The 20,243-nt window shown below is 47.1% G+C and overlaps 1 protein-coding gene across 1 annotated transcript in view; it reads left to right on the forward strand.

Annotated features, from left to right (window-relative positions):
- LOC8036880 overlaps positions 1-15,372 on the forward strand; it is an 87,776-nt gene extending 72,404 nt beyond the window's left edge. The window contains exon 2 of the mRNA XM_029994436.4: positions 12,350-15,372. Coding sequence (XP_029850296.2) covers positions 12,350-12,880 — 531 coding nt within the window. The 3' untranslated portion in view covers positions 12,881-15,372. The remainder of the gene's footprint in view (positions 1-12,349) is intronic.
- Positions 15,373-20,243: the final 4,871 nt, after the last annotated feature.

Consider the following 20,243-nt stretch of genomic DNA (forward strand, 5'->3'; position numbering starts at 1 on the left):
GTGCGAAATGTGCTCCTATACAGCATTTCGGACAGTAACGAGGTTTCACTGGCGAATCTACCTTCGTGGGCAAGATAAGCTGACACGGTCCTTTGTGCTCGTTTGACCTGCGTTGCCAGTTTTTGAGACGGGTGTACACGGACTGATCTTGGAATGAAATGCGAAGGTGGGGTCCAATATTTCGGACTCTTTGGCAAATTGAGATTTAATAGAGCTTTTTGCGGGACTGCGGACGAAGAAAAAAATATATCGATCGCGTGTTTCACTTTATATTGTCCGCAGGGGGTATAGACATATACTGGTGGCGTTCACATGTAACGTGCCTGCATAGTGTGGATGCATATAAAACACGGACCTTATACGCGTATAGGCCCTGTGCGTATAATGCGTGCATGTGATTTTTTTTTTTTTTTTTTTTTTGTCGTAGCGGCGTTGCGAGGTTTCTTAGAATATAGATTTCTGAGAGCTTTGGATTTACGTGTCTGGGACGAATACCGATGTATTACCCGGAACATCTCTTCAAATAGAGCGAAAACTGCGATCTCGAAATCGTTTCTTTCTTTTCTCGACGTAAAGTGATTTAGTTTCTCGAGCACGCGCAAAACTGGATCTCCTTTAAAAGCTTTCCGCTCGCGCGTTGGCGCGTGCACGCACGCATGCATGCGATAGATAATTTTTTTCCCCTATAGTTTGTTTTATTATTGCTAAGGGAATGCTCGGGGAAAACCCGATTGCGTTGAGTTAACTTTTGGCAGTATTGGCAACGAGGTGTTCCGGTGGCGCCCTCTTGCGGTTCCTGTCTCTGACGTCGCGACCGGGGTTGTTAGTTGCGAGCGACAAGTTTGATGGTCCGTGAAAGGCGCGTTGGATCATAGCCTCCTCTATACTCGCAAAGCCTGGCAGTTCGGCAACGGAGCCATAGAGTGCCCGGTCGCAGATTTGGACCGCGAAGATCTGATGGCACAGAGCATTTCTCGGGGAGTCTGGTATTCAGCGCGCAGCTTTTGCAGCGGCGAGGACCCGAAACATGGTTTTCAGACCCGACGAGAAACGATGCAGTAGCCCGAGGAACGCGAAGAGCACGAGCGGACATTCCATCGCTCGGGAGAAGTGTGTTTTGGCGTCTCGCCGCAGCGGGGCGCCCGTGCCATGGCTCTCCTCTCATCCGCTGTCTGCTCCTGTACCTTTCACTTTCGGCGGCCGCGTCTCGTGGTGATCTGCCAGGCTTTTCCAGTATAGAGGAGGCTATGGTACTAAGCTATAGGTGTCGATTCGTCGATTGCAAGCTAGGCTGTGATTTCGTAAACACTGAAAGAGCTGTCTAGACCGTTTCACCGAAGAACTCCCGCGCAAATGGCACCTTCGCAGTTTCTGCGTACACCACGTGCTATAAGCTGGCTTTCCGGGCTTTGTAAAAGATCGATGTGCCTATACCTGTTTTCACCTCAAGAAAAAAACAAGTTTTGCATATTGTTCCTACGCGACACGAAATAGTTCTCACAAGATTTGGTTGTCGGGGGAAAAAACGATGTTTTTGGTGTTTGGAACGTGTACGCCTAGATAAGATAACATATATCTTATCTCAAATTCACCTACATGTGTCTGAATTATCAATATAAAGGGAAAAAATGAGTAATACCCAGTGTGGAGCCGGACTTTTTTTTTACTACTGTTCTTGAGGGGAAAACGGGTATAGATAAACTGTTTCCAAATTCTCGGTTGGGGTCACGTGTTGCTGATGGGACGCTCCTTTTAGGCGTTCTTCGTTTTTCTCACAAGACATGATTCCGTACGTTCTGCCTCGTCTTGTAAGCATTGGGGTCCGCGTGTATATCGACGAACCGGCGAACGAGACTTGTGCGCCGCGTTCGCACTCTTGCCACACCGACGAAACCTCAGGAAGAGAAGCGAGTCAATTAGAACGAAATGCGCGGAACGCCTCTGTTCTCTCTCTCTCTCTCTCCCCCCCCCCCCCCCCCCCCCCCCGCATCTTATCCCGACCTTCTCCCTCCTGCTCCAATTCATCGCTCGCTCCGTTCCACCGTTTCCTTTCCCACTAGGAGTCGACGCCCACGACACGCAAACATCACCTGAACCACCAACCTGACGAGCGAGCCACCAAAACAAGCACACCGAAGAGAGTTGCGGTGCTACGGTGCACGCTACAAAACACACACACTCTACACCAACCCTTCCTCACTCAAGCTCCCAGCTCACGGACCAGTTGAAACAACGGCAGCGAAAGGGGCTCCCAACTTGCTTCCCCGAAAGCGTATCCAGCGCAATTAGCCCCCCTTGACCAGCATCCCCGCCACCAGCAACTCTCGGGATCAAAAGCAACAGCTACTCCAACATTAAACGACAACAAGAACGCCGAGGAAAGTCATCCGAGCTTTCGGCCCGAGGCGCTCGCGCGAACAGCGAGCGGCAGTTGGCCCCCCTAAGCTGACAATGCAGTGAGAGTTACGCGCTTGCCGGACCAATCAGCGGCCTCCCTTTCGTCACCCGACCCCCCTTTACTGGTACTGTTACTTTACCGTTACTGGCATGTTACCAGTAACGTGGTCACTTGTAACGCGTCCATTCCTACACTAGGGACGAGAACGTGATCACGTGATGTTAAGATGGAGTACGTATGCCTTTCGGCAGCGCGCTGTCAGCTTAGGGGGCGAGCTGGCGGAGCGCACGTGGGAGAACACAGTGACCGAGATATCCGACGCGTGTTCCCAGCGCCGCCGCCGCCTCCTCGTCGTCGTCGGCTCGCTCGTTATTACGGGAAGGGTAGTTGCCGTTATTTATTCTCGTTATTCTCGCGATTGTAATTTTGGCAGGGCCGTGGTCTCGCCCGAGGCGTACGTGTTGTTGCTGTTGTTTCTTTTGCTTTTTGCTGCGAGACGTGCAGAGAAGGAAAACAAAAAAATGAAGACTCTCAGAGTCAAGGACGTGAAAATGGGGCGACGATGTTTCCTGTTTTCTTTCTTTGTTTCTTTATTACTATTTTTTTTTTCATCTCCAAGTGGAGTTTGGTTTCGCTTTTCAGGTGGAGCGGAGAGTGCGCTGCGGATTCGTGTCATTTGATTGGCCCGGCCGGCTCGGGATTGGAGTGACGTGGCGTATTCTCGACGCCCGATTGGTTCGCGTCGATGACTAAGGATTCACGTCACGCCGCAGTCCTGTTCTTTTTTACTTTTTTGCCGGGTATGTGGTGCTTCGCGTACGCCGAATTTGACTGAATTGCTGTTCTTGGTTCGACGGCTTTGGCTTTGCTTCGTCTCTGGCTTCTTTTTTTGGCTAGGACGCGGAACGTTGTGATTTCGGGCTTGGTGCGTGCTTCCCGCTGCGCCGACGGGTTTTGACGTATAAATCACAAAGTCGTGGCTGTCTGCTAACGGCTCTGTATAACGCCACCAGGAAAGTGAGAGTTACGTTTAATCTGTCCTCCCTTTTTTATCTTTTTTTTTTTCCCGAAGAATTCGAGATACGAATGTAAAGTAGAAATGAAACGAAGCGTTAAAAACATTTCGAGTTCTCTTTTAATGCGACATTCAGGCGGTTCTGGCGTTTAGCCTGTGCCTGCATGCCTGCAACTGTGAACTCCCGAGTTAATGAACACTAATTATTCTCAAGCTCAAAGAAGTAGCTGGCGCTCTCCTTTTTATTTATTTATTGGCCTCAGTTATTAAAAAAAAAAAGGAAATCGACTTAGTAATTTTATTATCGTTGTTCGAAAAAAAAAAAAAGTTGCTGAAGTTTGCAGCTTATCCGATCTTGATCTTCATATCTACCTATTTTTGAATCGCAGTGTGCAAGTTTTTTTTTGTATTTTTTTTTTTATGTAGATAATGAAGTTAGAGAGATTAGCCGGGAGGTTTCTTCTGACTAGCTACTCTGGTGATGTTGGGGAATGAGGATAAATAGAGGAAGGAAGAGTAAGGTTAAACTTTTTTGTTCTTCTTTTTAGACAATTTGAGCGCAAGTAAGACAGGAAAAGGAAAAAAAAAATTATGGAACATTTTTTTTAAAATAATCTTTGATTCTAAATAAGTCGATAATCTGCAATATAATAAATTCAAATGTCGCCTAATTGTCCTAAAAATGTTCTTATGACTAATATATTGCTGTATACGCCCCTACACGAGCGAATATAGAAGGAAAAAGAAAAACTGTCACGACTGACATAGTCGCTGGGAAGAACGTGGACACAAAGGAACAGACGGACTCTCATTAGGCGAGTCAACACCGAGGACGGCGCCCGGAAGGGTTGCAATCGAGGGAGAAACCCTCGCTAAAGACCGCTTTGATAAGTCCCTCTTCCGGTATACACTATCTGCCGACTCCACTCGTTTTGCATACACGGGTTGCACACGACTTCACATCAGCGGCCATTATACTGGTCTTGTCACTGAGCGCGTTTAAGGCCCGTTCACACTCTTGCGACCTCTTAAACCTGGGTTGCTTAAAACTTCTTAAACCACAGTACACACTGGCGCCATCTATTGGGAAGCAGTGTAAACTCGGCGGTCCGGCATATTTTTTTTTTTATTTCTCGCGCATTAGCCTTTTTTTCTTGGCTCGAAAAACTTTTGTCAACATTATAAACGAGCCTTTCTATATGGGTATTACGCACATTTGACCTCGGAAATCCCGCAAAACCTTCGCTCTTGTGAAATGCAGTTCCAGGGTCACCGCATAGATGGCGCCACAATACCAGTGTGTTCCCTCATTCTAAAAACATTTAAGAAGTTTTAAGAGATACTCGTCTCTCTCAGTCGTACTCGGTCGCAAGAGTGTGAACGGGCCTTCACAGTGCACATTTGGCACCATACACTTTCTTCATTTTTAAAAAAATTCTTTTTAACGAAGTGGGAGTGACTGCAGTTGTCTGCTATACTTCATAGATAGGAACACAGCTGTTATTTGCATCAGGCAAGCACTCGCTACATAAAGCCCACGAACCCGTACCCAAGTCGCGGCGCACAAAACACTCGAAATGGACGACGAAAGTGTTGTTGACGAACAAGGAATACTTCAGCATCTTGGCTGCTGCGTGGATGCCGGGCCCTCTCAAGTCCTGCTTGTCCCGTTGTTGCTTATGTAGTCCAGCTGCTGATGACGTCGATGTCGTCGTGATTTGCGGCAGCCAATCGTGGCTGCTATGCAGGAATTGGGTCGTGTCCGCTGAGTCATGTTGTGGCGCGATGAACTGGCCTGCGTTCCAGGTCGGGCAAACAAGCCACGGCAGCATCTGCGTGACGAACAAGGAATACTTCAGCATCTTGGCTGCTGCGTGGATGCCGGGCCCTCTCACTAATCTTCTGGACTTGTCGTCAGTGGCCGGCGTATCGGACAGGTTTCTCTCTTGAAAACAACCGGCCGATAGCTTCTTTCTCTTAAAAAAATATCCCAGTGTCTTTCGACAAGTGGCCGAACAAAGAGTTTCGCTTAGATAGCATTGTGCGGTAGCAGCGTTAAAAATGTCGTTACAAGTAACAACGTTTCTGGTAACGCTTGCTTTTTTTTTTCGTTTTCTTTCTTATTGACGTATTTACCTGCTCGTTAGATTTTCTAAATATATAGTGATGGAAGTGCTGCGCCATTTGCGTCGAATTGCGCCGTGAACGAAAGTCTGCTATATCTCGGACCACAATGCCATTTTTTTTTTTTTTTTTTTGCAAAGAATTACGCCTTGCCTGCGAAACTAATAGTTTGAGAAGTAGGAGGGAAAGAAAATGGTACAAACATGCCCTTCACTGCACTTCGAATCAAATCGTCAACCGTGCTGGCCCACGTTATTGTCTGAACTTCCAGACGATACGGGAAATGCCGCTAAAGAAATCGACAAAATACTGGTACGGCGGCTACTATAGTATCAGACAAAACCAGTTAGTATTATTATTTTTTTTTACTCCTTATGAGATTTTTTGATTAATGCCGTGGCTAGAGTGTACCTTGCACTGTCGGGTGTGCGTCGAGCTTTGCCGCTTTGCACCAGTGTGCTAGGAGCAGCGCTCCTAGCGTAAGGGAGCGCCTGGGTTTGCGCGATTGGCTCGAAAATTATGCTCAGCACTATTACAGGTTGGCTTCCTTTGGTCGTGATTGCAAATTAACCTCTAATTAAAAAAGTGCCATAAAAACAGAACGCGGATTTATATTTGATTAAATGCGGTAGTCAAGGTGATAGGGCAACGAACTCTGACTCAACCCCGACGCCGCTGAAGTGCAGGGTCACTTTTAAAGCACAACTGTAGGTTTTCATGCTATCTAAAGGTGTTAATGTTTCTTTGCAATTTATGTAATTATAATTTTGAATTTGGTTGGTTCAGAAAACGTGGGGGGGGACACACATTCATCGATCAACGTTTTAGCGGGTGCGTCGGTCTTTGCCGGCGTTGTACAGAAATTATAGTTACAGGCTTAATAAACTATGAATGTAAAAGGGAGAGGGGAAGAAAGGCTTGATCTCAACTGAAGACTTTGACGGTTGTTCGCCCTCTAATGTCCGCCGAGCTCACGAAACACATAGTGAAGACGTCCTTCACGTGCAGTAAATACCCATATTTTTGTTTGTTCTTTGTTTCGAAAAAAAAAAAGATAAACAGAAGAGTAATGCTCGTTACTTATTGAAAATAACGGTTACGGTATTTTTTACGTTTGCAGAACGGTAACGAATCGCAGTAACGCGTTGATTTTTGCCGAACTAACGGGTGACGCCGTCAATTTCCCCTCACTCCAGTTACAGTACCAATCCGGTTATAATAACGTCTTCCGGACTGCCATTTCGATCTTTGGCGAGAAAACCGTTACACCTTTCCCATTTTGTGGCTACGGTTGCATTTAATACGAAAACAAACCTGTTGACTAAAACTGGATTTCGTTTAGGAGGCCGTAGTCCGATGAGAACGTTTTACACACCCATGGGACTTTATGGAACTTGAACAAGAGAAACTGTATGGACACTTTTAAGCGGCTGTGCATGTGCGCCGTTATATCCGACCTTCAGTTTTTGTTTCCTCTCATTCCGTTGACGTCTGGTTTATGCCGTTTTAGATTCTATTGTTGCCTCTCCAGCGTTGACGTTTGTGGAGGCTCGTCAGCGCCCGTTTCGGTGTCTCGGTATCTCGGTAAGACGAGAGAAGGTCTGCAATGGCGGATGTATAATCTGGCGCGCGTTTGCAGCCTCTGTTGCCGTCCGCGCACCGTCCTACGAGATTGCGAAGCGAAATATCTAAGAGTCATGTACTGACTCATGTCCACCGAGCACGTCCGGTAGTAAAGACAGCCGTCCGCTTCAGTGTGCGAACGTATCTTCCCACACTTTTTTTTTTTGCCGACGAGACAATGAGTAACACTGCAACAGGTGTTGTCGGTGGGTGTATACACCAAGCCCAACTTCCAAGTCCCCACGCTGCCTTCGTCATGCCTATGGTGTGGTTTTAACCACGCTGTAGGCTGCCCAGTCGGCAAAATGCAGCATCATGTCGCTCTCGCTCATTGTTTTAGCGCGTTCCATGTCACCGACTATTAGCGCCGAGATATTTCGGAGGCGCCCTCTAATGGTTTCAATCTATGACGTCACGACTGGGATTTGCCTCGCCGTGACGTCACCAGTTGTTACCCGGGCTACTTACCACCAGGTGCCACAACGAGTGCGATGGTGTGTTTAAAAAGCACAGTGGAGGCTAGGAAACATCGCAACCGGAACAAACACCGTCAAAGTTGACAATCTGACAATGCTCATATGCCCATGGTCTGGCCAATTGTGGGCAGCTGACCGCAGGGACGCTTTTGGTCGCGCACATCGCTAATACACCAATGACGCGTGGTGAATCTGCCGCGGTCTCTCGCGCTTTTTCCTGCGCGTGATTGCTGATCCATCGTGATCCATCGGATCAAATCGTATAGACTGCGGTGTACAGGGGCTACGAAATGATTTTCCCCAACTTGTTCCTCGTCAACTTTCCTCCTCGACTCGAACGCAAAACGGGAAATCACGGGGTCGTGACATGGCATTGCACCGTGACCGGAAGTTGTCCCGGTCGTCTGGGGTCGGCAGGGTTGGCCGTCGATGTCCCTCGCGTCACGCTGCTGCAATCGCCCATGAATGTTGAGCTACAGCGACTGCCCTCCCGCAGCCTTCTTGCATGCCGACGTGATCGGCATTTTGACCGGGCAATCGGAGTAATTTAGCTTTCGTCGGCCGAAAGAATAGTGTCAGATTGTCAGCTTTGACAGTGTTCGTTTCGGAACGCGATAACTCCGAGCTTCCGCCGGGCTGTTTATCTTTTGCAAGTGATGATAGTTTCCGTCACCGACACTCATTGGCCACGACCAGTGGTCCCTCGACCGCCTCGACTTTCGTTTGATGACGTCCTCGAAGCGTGACGATGTCGCCGGTCGCGATCCTGGCGGTGTGACAGCAGCAGCGATGGATGCGGCAGACGCCTGTTCTTGCTGCAGGTCGCTCTCCAGCTTGACAGCCCACGCAAGCTTCGGCACTCACAAGTTGCGACGACAGCGACGCTCGTGTTCGCTCGCGCTTTTCGCCAGCATTTTTGCAACCAACCGCCAGGATCGCGACATCCGACAGCGTGACAACCCGGCTTTTGTGACGCCATTTGTTGTCACTCCTGGGCCTGTCGGAGACGCGTTCCGGGCAGCGTGTACACCATATAGATGCAGACGCGTGTATGTCGAAGTATCTCCGAGCACGCCATAAAGCCGTCTACCGTTCGTTCGCATAATTAGCTGTACCGTGAGCGGTTCTCGGAACGGCGTCGTATTCCCAAGGGGGCCATCTGGCAACCCTGCTCCGAGACGGGACCGAGGCAACGGGCGGGAGGTACGGAGACCGTACCGCACCTCGACCGGCGAATGACCTCGCCGCCGGCAACCGTATCGGCTCCCTGCGCTGGGACTTCCGACGGTCCCACACACACGCACACGAGTCTCACCTTGTCCGTGAGACCCCCGGCGCGGCGACGTCGCGCTCTCCCTCGACATATTGTCTCTCGCCGTTTCACATTGCCGGGCACACGCACGCACGCACGTGCAGACATACAAACACACAAACAAGCAACAAAAACAAACACACACGCACACACACAGGCAGAACTCGCGCATGATCTCGACAATGCTGGCTTATTTGAAACACGAACTCTGAACGGACGTACCAAGATGGCGACCCTCTTGTTATGACTAGAGTTGCGACGAGGCACGCGTATTACCGCTGTAACACTGCGGACTGTCGTAAAAGAGAGTCTGTATGCAGGCACTGTCTGAGGTGTGTTTCTTCCTCGTATGTTGTCATGTTGGTCGTACAAACAACTCTCTGCGGACATCTCCGAAGCACGAAAGAAGCAAACGGGCTTCGTCCATGCTTCAGGCCTCTCTGCGGATAATTGTGCCATTATGTTTCACGCGAACACCGTGTCTTTTGTATGGTGTATAAGCGGTGGGACCGCGGCATTCGATAAAATGTAGCGGTATTACGTTTATGCCAGAGCTAACATCCCGTCGTATAAAACTAAAGTCTACTGCAACATAAAACCTGCAATAAAAACTCCTCTCTCACGCACACACAAAAAAAGCCGATGTTTTTTCGTGTGTGTACCAATCTTTTTTTTTGGGGGGAAAGGGGGGGGGGGCACGCTTTTGTCTTTTTGTGACGTCAGACAAATTTGTGCGTTCGCAATGAGCACTGAAGTGACGTCATTTCCCGCTTGGAATTTCGGGGTGAAGCCTTTTCCTGCAGTAGTAATGTTGAGACAAGACTTTAAACACCAGGGCGCGATCGGGACTTGCTTTTCGGCATTTTTCCGTTATTCGCTCGGAGTTTCTGCGATGTGGCGGTGCCGAAGTATGACCTTTTCGTTTCCTACTTTCTCGGTGTAATAGATAAAACCGATAAAAAAGAAAAATATCCGCGTATATTTTGAGAATATAGTGTTTACTCTATAGTATAAGTGTGCTACTCCCATCTGACAAATCCATAATGATATAACCTAACCCCCGTTCTTACTTAGTATAAAAATATATCGAATAACAATTGTGGTATGCGCGCGCCATTTGGATGTATTTGAATATTTTAAACGTTTTGAGGCTCGATCATTGATCCAGTCTATCCACTGTGGATTAGAAGAAACAATTTGTTGCAAAAGAGCTTGTTGCCCGAAAATGAGAGAGCAATCAAATTGGCCCGTCCTATAGCTTCGCGCCTTCACTTTGTAATGGCCTTATTTCGCGGTTTGACGAGTTCATCTTCGCAGCCCTTGACGAACTCCGTCACTTCGTCTGACGAGGTCGTTAAAGAGGTGACGACGAGGGCTGGGGCCAAGAGAAACGTGTCAAGTCGTTCGCGGAGCACTTCTGTGTCTTAGTTGTTGTTGTTGTTTGCTTTGCTCTCGGCGACAACTCCGTCATTGTTCCCAACCGTAACGCGGTTCGTAATGGGGCACGAGCAGCAATTATCCAGGCGTGGCTTTGTTGCCGTGCTAATCGGTCGTCGAGGCAGGCTTGTACGTGTTACGGGCAATTGTAATTGTCTCCTGATTTTTTTTTATCGTTATTTTTTCTCGCCTTTTTAAGAGCGGCAAACGGTGCTCAGACGTGTCGTTAGTGCCACAACTCCAGCTAGCTCGGTTTTCTTTTTTTACGTCTCGCTGTTGCAAACATTGCGTTAATTGGTTGTTTCTAGGCTTCTTTGTGCACCTCTTTTGTTTTGCAACTCTACTCAATAAAATGATATGGTGCATCTCGGTCTGTTTCCTAGATAGAGACCATTTGGTTTATTGCAACCTAAGATCCGTACTGCTTAAGGCATAGCCTTTTCTATATACTTACAAAGCCTGGCACTTGGACGACGGAGTCATAGAGTGCCCGGTTGCAGATTTGGAGCGCCAGGATCTGGTAGCACAGAGCATCAAAGAGCCATTTCTCCGGGAACCCGGACGTCAGCGCGCAGCTTATGCAGCGGCGAGGACCCGAAGCACACTTGTTCGCTCGGGAGAAGTGTGTTTCGGCGTCTCGCCGCAGCGGGGCGCCAGTCACGTGGCTCTCCTCTCATCCGTTGTCTATGCCGCTTCACCTTTTCCATTTCGGCGGCCGCTTCTCGTGGCGATCTGTCAGGCTTTGTCTGTATATAGGAAGCTTTAAGGCGTCCAGCGCGATATATTTTCGACAGCACTTCGGGGGACCCGCAGCCAGACACGACTGCATGATGGGAACGATCGCGCGCTGAAGGCGGAGATTCTCCTGTAGATTATTTGTTGCAACAGAATTATTTGTCTGTGTATGTCTATGTATTAGATGTCGATCACATTAGTGTGCGTATAGATAGATATTATCGTAGTCTGTGGAGATACATTATATCTGTATATATACAGGCTCGACCGCTCGATTCTGGCCGTGTATAAAATACGATTAGTATATAGTTTTTGTATGGATATAATCAAACCTTTGCACGTTAGTGTAAAAAAAAAAAAAGTCAATCAGTCTTTTTAGTCGTTACTCGCTCAAAAAATGTTTAAGTGCGTTGCTCGTTACTGAGATTCAAAAGGAGCTTGAGCTCTAGAATAGCGACTTACCCTCTCGTTAGTTTGAAGGTGTCGCTTTTCTATGGCAGTAGCCGCCTTCCAATATTTTGAGTCGTTCATACTGCCTAGCATTTTTAGCGCATTCGTGCGTATCTTTTTCTTTCAATTTCTTGTTGGCGTACTTCCGCCATTAAAGGTCACAGACGCAAGCAGGGGTGAAAACCAGAGTACATGTTGCCCTCCAGAGGTAACTCTGGAGGGCAACAAGCAACAAAAATACGTTACTGGTCCCTTCTCTCAAAACGTAAAAATTGCTACTTCGTTACGAAAAAAGAAAAAAAAAAAACAGAAACAAACTGGATGGAAGTAACGCCTTACACACAAACTAAATTGTCTGCAACATTCGCTCAGTAACTTTTTTTTTTTTTTTTTTACACATACAAATAATTTACTGGATTTTGCTTTCGCCGTCCAAATATAGTGCTAGTGCTCGGAACCAGATGCCACAGTTTCGGAACTGTGTTATATTATTCCAAAGTTAAAAGTGGTTTTGTGAAAATTCCATAGGGAAAATGGCGGCCTACTGACTCCTAGAATACATGGAGCTCAATGGCGCGCTAGTTACCGCCAATGTCCTTAATTTTCCCGTTGAAATTTTCAGGAAATCCCTTATAATTTTTGAATAAGATAGCGGTTAGTTATGAAACTTTGACATTAAGTTCGGACCGCTAGCGCTACTGCCACCGCTGTCGCGTGAACGTTTTGAACTGGCGACGGTTCCTCATTGTCTGTCTGGTTTTTCTTCTCATCTTTCGCAGAGCTGCCTGATGGAACGCGACAACGCACTCTTCGGTCAGCTCCTTGGCCTGCACCAGAGCATCACGGAGCTTCGCGCCCAACGCCAGCAACACTGGCTCCACCACCGGCCGCCCACGCTGGTCGACGACAGCGATGAAGACGTCGACGATGAAGACGACGACGACGACGACGACGATGTCAGCTCGACAGGTCCGGCGCCTTCACCTCACACCCCGGGGAGCCTCGAGTCGCTCTTAGCGTACGAAGAAGACCGACTCACGCTGTCCTCATCGGCGTCTTCGTCCGACTCGAGGGACCAGAAGAAGAGCGCCAGGAGGTCGACCGGAGGCCCGACCTCCCGCTGCGCGTCGTCGGGGTGTTGGCGGTGTGTGCGCGGCGCTCGGGCCACGGCGCTGCCTCCGGGGTTCCGTAACCGGAGGGCGCTGTCCCAGGCCAGCCTCGTGCTGAGACACGAGCACGCAGACTCGTACGACTCCGGCATCCAGCTTCAGGGAAGCCACTCCGAGTCCGACCACGAGGTGTTCGTCTGAGCCACCAGGAGAAGCCTCCGTCTGCTTTTGGTTTTAATACACTCGCTAGGTGCCGCTAGCTGCCGCCCGGTTTAAAGGGTCCACTCGTATGCACCCATCCATCGGTGATGAGAGCTTAGGCCATTGGCACCATTGGTTTAGGCCGTTTAGGCAAAGGTTAAGGCTACCAAGGGTCACCATCTGCTACTGAAAGCTGTCGCTCGCCACCGTGGGCCGCCTTCTGTTACCGCGAGGGCTGCCGCCTGCTACTGAATTATGATGAAATGGCAGACGTAAATTAGTCCGCTACGAGGTTCCATCTGCGGCCCAAGGACAGACGAGGGCCTTGGTGACAGGTCTTGTGAGTGGCGGCCGAGGACTCGAACAAAGGCCAGAACTGCTGTGACCAATTAACCTGCTTGGAGGCTAGTTTCTAGTCGGCTCCAGTTTGAATGTGGACTCGTTGGTTTCAAATTGTTGTGTACTTGTGCTTTTTTTGGTTCTGAGAAGACCATTCATGATTTCGGCTATGACTTCTGATATTACGTTTTACTCTGTGGCTGTGGTTGGGGGTCTGACGAGATAGGGTTGTGATGCGACCTCTTCTACGGCTACTGGACCATGATGGAGACATGTGGATGTCCAAAAAAGTTCAAAATTTTGCCACTGTTTTTTTTCCTTTGTATCGGTTAGTTGTTGACGATCGAATTATGAAATGTTTTGAAATTATGTATTGCTCTTTTGTATATATATATATGTATTTGTCTTCGAGCAGCAGACTCTGCGTTGTCAAGCGCTATAGCTACTTACGGCCTTCGATGCCTGCTTTCACTCACTGACTTTACCGCACACGTTGCTGTTTTATTTTATTTTTATTCTTTTACGCGCGTCAGCGAGACGTTGTCACAGTGCTTGGGAGACCCGTCTTTTTCATTAGACTCAGCCTTGGAACAAAACAGACTCCTGACAGTTTGAGGACGCCCAATTTTTACTGCCCAAGCCACACGTTTATTTTTATTTTTTTTTTTAAGCTTTTATCACGCACAAGAGAACTTTTAAATGACATTCATTGGCCCATACTTCAGTTTGCTTGGCATGTGTAAAAAAAAGGGTCCCTTTTTCTATAGTATATAATGGTCCATTCCGGGACCTTAACTCAAAAGCGCGGGGACCTAGAAATAGCGACCTTTTTTTCTGTTTCTTTATTGTGTGCTCGCTCTCCTCAGAAAATGGAGCTGTTGTCGTGAAGCTCGTGACGCCGAGGAGTGGCCCTCTTACATGTTTGCTCTTTTCTGTCTCGCATTGTTTTCGTCGTATAGTTGACAGTCGTGCAGAGAGGCCAGCCCGTGTCTCCGTATATATCCATGCCTTCGCCTGCCGCCTCACCTAGTCTCTAGTCCGTGGGATCACGCGCTGGGCGTGCCGTGCCCCACGCGTGGTCAGAGTGTAGTGCCATTTACAAGTAATGAATGACTCGTATACTGAACTACTATCGTTTTGTTTATTTTTTTTGTGTGGGGGTATAAAAGACCTTCTGCAGACATGTTGGAAACATGTATACGAAGCAAAACATGCTTCGAATATGTTGGAGGCATGTTCGCGGATAGTTCTGGTATCATGTCCGCGGCGAACACAGTGTCTTTTGAATCATGTATACGAGCGGTGTGAATCTGGATTCACGTCATCACAGGGCCGAGATTTTGTTCTTGTTTTTATTCTTTAGGGCAAAACAGTTAAAGAGATACAACGTAAGTAAGACGGCGTAAACTTTAAAACGATTTATTTAAAAAAAAAAAAAAAGGAATAATTACACCGGTGTGCGATTTCGATTTCTGCGGTCCTTCTGTACGTTGTAGAACCGGCAACCCCGTCGGTATTTTTTTTTTAATGGCGACGCAGCGTTATAGTAACCGTTTCCAAATCATATCACAAATAAAAGCCAATAAAAAGGTATTTATCCGCGTGTGGGGGGCTGGCGGAGGTTGCCATTTAATCCATGGTTTAGCATTCAGAGTCCGTTTGAGGTGACGCTTTCAAACCGGTATGGTGATTCGCCACATTTGCCGCGTTTCTATGTTTGTTGAGAGAGAGAGAGAGAGAGAGAGAGAGCTATTCAACGCCGCAGGAAATTTTTTACGTGATTTGGATTGCGCCGTGGCAGTTGGTACATTCCTTTTTTTTGGTGTTTCTGTGTTTCTGACGCAATGTTTCGAGCGCAAAGACGTGGCTCTTAGCAACTGGCAACGGTAGCTGTGATGAACCTTTAGGTTCCATATTGTATAGAAGCAAACGATAGCTTATATTTAGATGCAATGCCGTAAACGTGATAGTTGAAGAAAAAAAAATAAAAATAAGGTTAATATTAAAAAAAAAAATAAACTGCTATATTTCGATGGCTATTTTTATATTTTCAGATTACATTTTCCTTTGTGGTCCTGAGTGTTGATCGCGATATCTCTTGTTGAAGCACGTGACACAAATGAACGCAATAAAAATTATTATAGATTTTCTCATATGTCGTTTCGCCTTTTCTCTGGAAAAGCAACATCTAGGATGGGTAAGACTGGAAATGAAACCCCGCTACTTGGCTTGGTAGCGTGTCAGCAACACTTGCCCGCAGGTTCCTGAGCCGACGCGTGCGAATCAGCAGGTGGTCAAGCCGGAATACTCGAGCCGGGAGCCTGCTAATCCAATAAAATCCGGTAAGTGCGAAGAGCTGCACGTTCTCGTTTCCTTTTCAAGGCATACATTTCGATAGTCATTGAGTTTGTTCAACTCATTAGGACATAACTTAATTGACGGCTTGGAATGAATGCTGGAGAAGCTCACGCCAGAAAAACGAAGCAAAACTGACAGTAGCCCGTCTGCTACGACTGCACGCACGCGTCTGCCATGCGGAGCTCAAGTTCGTCTGCTTCCTGGTTGCAGCGGCGTCAGAACACCGAGCTCTGATTGGCTCGATTGGAGAAATAGTGGGTAGACCTCGAGGCTGCTAGCATTCAGGTCTACCCGCTATCCTTCCAATCAGAGCCAATCAGTACTTGGCGTTCTGACGTCACAGCAACCGCTGCTCAACAAGCAGACGAACTTGCGGTAGCAGATGGCAACTAGCAGAAGACTCTTTTTTTCTCGTCGCAAATAACTTTGCCTTGCCGCTATTTTCGAACGCGGCGCAAGTTTTGAGACGACGATCGACGGGTGATTCGGGATAACGGATCCTTGAGAAGTTACAGCATCATTCGATCCAAGTCCACGCACGTTATTGACCCCATTCTCCGCGGGAGGAAGCGTGCACGGTGCCGACGGCTCACGTTCATTCTTCGTCCTTTTTTCTTTTCTTTAATTGCCTTTCGCGATCGGTCAGAGAACACAAGGTTCTCGCTCGCATAGCTTCATCCGCATGCGGGAACCACATTTATTCACTCCCCTCACCCTCGAGTGAGTCAAGTTGCGTCACCCTCGCGCCTTTTCAACGCTCAAAAAGTTATGCAGTCACCCACTCGTTAGAGAGAAGCCAAGGCCAGACTGCGGCGTCCGCTTCGTGCATTCCGAGGTTTCCCTTTATGCATTGGAAAGCGGCGCGGATTTGTGTTTGTTGTTTACAACTGCCCATCGATGTATTTCAAACCGGCGGATTCGGATGCACGGGGCACGAAATTGCGCCGGCTTTCTTTTGTGTGCACAGCGCCGCTGCCGCGGACGAATCTTATACGAGGGACCTTGTCGAGTTGTTGGCTTTGTGCCTATCCGACGTCGACCCCATGTAAATAAAGTGATCGATAGTTTGAAGCTGCGGAGGCTCGCGCGCTCATCTGTGTTGGTGGTATTGGCTCGGTAACCTTCGTTGGCGCGCGATTCGTTCGGCATTTCTTTTTTTTTTTTTTTTCTTTTTTGGAATTCCGCGGAGACGATTGGTCGGGGAAATTGATGACTGAAGTAATAGTTGCGGCTGTAACTTCTTACGGGGAACTGCCATTGATCGATGTCCAATTGTGCTGGCATGTCAACATTGGGTAGATTTAATCGAGCAGTTCACAAAAGCCGGTGTTACGTGTATTTGTTGCGTTTCTAATATACTATATAAGGAGCTGGCCAGGTCCAGCGGTCATGTATCGGTGTAAAGCAGGGAAACGCCGACAGCGATGAATGTCTGGAAATGCACTCTGCGTATCGTTTAAGGCCACGGTCCCACTGAATGTGGCAGTTTGGGTACTTTTTGGCAGGTCATTACTCATCTCCTTTTAAATACTGTTTTGTGGGATTGATGTCATTCGAAAGGCAATGCAATCCTTTTTCATTTGATATTATGTGTGTGTTGGTTTTTACTGTTCATGCGCATTTGTAACGTTGCGAATATGACGGCGCGGACCCTCACTTGCTCCCCTAGTTCATGTTTTATGAACGATCCATTAAAGATAACACGGTTCCAATATAGCAGTTTTGTTAAGATGATGTCGGAGCAGAATCTAACGATCCACTTTTTTTATATTTGCACTACTTTGTTTTTTTCATCCCTCCAAATATTGCCCTAAAATTGACATTTTTTAGCACAAATATGTTTTTAATGACAAGCGCTGGGACAATGAAATTAGCTACAGATGTAGTGCTTATAATTGGTAATATGCAGAAAAAAATTTAATGTTCTGTAAACTTTTTTTGTTTAGATATTTTATATCAAACGTAGCACTTTTTTGTGCTTCGAGTCATGGTACTTCAAATGCCACTGAGGAAATAATTAAACTATGATAAAATCGTTTACAACATTTAGAGCTACAATGGTTGCCCAAGAGGTGGACGATGGCTTTTTTTCATTTTCAAAGTCATAACGCTCCTGGAGCCCTTCAAACTTACCCGTTTTTGACGTATCTCTTTTTTGACTTCAAACAGATTTATTGGCATCTAATAACATTTATTGATTTGAATAGATAAACATTGCGATGTATTAAATTTTCACAATGATCTTGCTTTGGTTTTTTAATAGGTGTAGAGCTTAGCTAATTTTAAAACAATTAAAAACTGTTTGGGTGTATTGTTGCGCTACCTGGCGGATGGCAGACAAACTGCTGATTTCTAATGTTCAAAAAATTTCCGAGGGCGGCGTTGGCGTCTGTATCATCATCAAGCACCGTGTCTTTTTGCCTCCACATTTAAAAAAATATATTGGAAGATTTACTATCGATAAATGAATGGTTTAAGTACTGGGTCAGGTTAATAAATCTAAGACAAATAATTACACAAGCGTAGCGTGATATAATGTGTTCATTATTCGATATGATTGAAATCAATAAGCAATAAAGACGAAGAGAAAAAGAATACACCCGAGTTCATGCCTATACTTCGTTCCAGCTTCGGTCCAGACGCAGCCAAAGCTACAAGCGCGAGCTCCGGGCTTTCAGCATCCCTGTCAAGCACGCGCGCTCGTGCAGTGCAACCACTGTTCTGGACCACATGCTCGCGCTTGTAGCATCGGCTGCGTCTGGACCGAAGCTGAAACGAAGTATAGAGTCACTAAATGAGCTTAAATTATTGGCACTCCGTTCCCCAGAATTGTTTTGGCCTCCGCCATTTTGGGTCTTGTTCAGAGCAAACGCAACTGCCGATCGTCATGATCCAAAAGAACGACTTCATTAGATGCGGTGCTAGGAAGCTGATGCAATATTGCAATGCTCTGTCGCGGGTTGTTTAAACATTAGTGAGGGACGGAAAAGCGTTTCCTGTGATGCTAGATAAAGCTTCAGATAACTGGCAAGCATGATTTTAAGCCACAATATGTCCAAGTCTTTACTCTGAACCGTAGCTAGTTTACTGGCACAAGCGGGAACAATGAGGAAGAGGCAGGTGTCAAAAGGTAGTGGCTTCTGGAATCCACGGGGCTTACGTCATGGCCCCTCCAGGTATTACAAGCCTCTTGAACAAGAGCATGAATAGTGTCATTAAATTAGCTACGCTTCAGAGTAGCAAGACTTGGCCATATTGTGGCTTAAAAACATGGTTGCCAGTTATTTGAAGCTTTATCTGAAATCACAAGAAACGCTTTTCCGTCCTCCACTTAAACAGTTTGCGACAAAGGAAAGCAACATTACATGAGCTTCCTAACACCGAATCTTATGCTGAGGATGTCGCACTTTTGAATCATGACGATCGGCAGTTGCGCCTGCTCTGCACAAGCACAAAAATGGCGGCGTTCACAGCACTGTCGGGGAAGAGAGTGCCGTTACTCTAAGCGCAGCTCATTTATTGGCTCTAGTTCCCGCGAAACTCCTTTTCCCTGACTGAAACTGAAAGTAAATATGAATAATACACCATTCTTATAGCTTATTTAGTTATGACCAACTACACATAATGAGAGGAGGAAGCGGCCGGGTAGTAGAAACGCGGGTTTTATGTGCGACCGTTCTAACCGTCTCAAAAGAGAGAACGCGCGAGCTTTCGCTGGTTTAAAAAGGGCATCCAAAGAAAAGAGGCGGCACGCTGTGTTCTTAGTTATTATGCGTCTAATTGCAAATTGTTGTGTGTATGTTTATACAGCCGGAAGTTAGTCTGCCTTAGTGGGCGTCTGGTGTCTCAGCTGTAGATGAGCAATTTAGCCAGTGCGGTACAACCGCAAACCTGGGGTTTTTAACGTGCACCACGCTGTACGGATACACGACCGCACGCCGGTACGATGCTCTTCCAGATCGAAACGGGCAGGGCAGGGTGAGTTCTGCAGCGCGAGCTTTCGCTCCAAGTGCTCCGAGCTGGTGTGCGCTAGACCATGCACTCGGCCACCGAGTGCATGGTCTAACCTCCCGCCCTTGTGCGTCTAATTTATATACAGGTATAATAATTTGAAGATCGGCGATGGACGTCGATCGTCTCGAGATAATGTAACGTAATAACATTATAAAAATAATAAATTTGTTGAAGGACTGAACGACTCAATTTTTCAATTCTTGGATTGTAATATGGCGGTAGCCTATTGTACTTACTGTTGATGAAGAGCAATATGAGGTGAGGAGGTAATTATCAAATGATGAGGCTCTATAAGGACGACGACATTAGTGGGTGTCGAACCACAACGTACAGTGCCAGACTTGTTTCAAGTATCGTGTACCCAAAGACTTTCTTCACCCGCAACAGAATATGGTAGAATAAATCAGGATGCTGCTTTACAACTGCACGTGGAACAGGAAAACTGCGCTATGCAAAGTGCGGCTTATTCGTTAAAATGAGGGACGGATTTCTATCAGTATTCCCTGATTGACTAAATGGCCTCGTTGACGTAAAGTGTCACCGTTCCAAAAGATTCTTGAAGTATACTTAAACCGCAAAGGAGTATGAGGCGAAAAATAAGAAGAAGGAGCCTGGTGTGAAAGGTCCAAATCACCACCATAGCTCCTAGTAT

Source organism: Ixodes scapularis, unplaced genomic scaffold, assembly GCF_016920785.2.
Source record: "Ixodes scapularis isolate PalLabHiFi unplaced genomic scaffold, ASM1692078v2 PGA_scaffold12__126_contigs__length_90152505, whole genome shotgun sequence".
NCBI lineage: Eukaryota > Metazoa > Arthropoda > Arachnida > Ixodida > Ixodidae > Ixodes > Ixodes scapularis.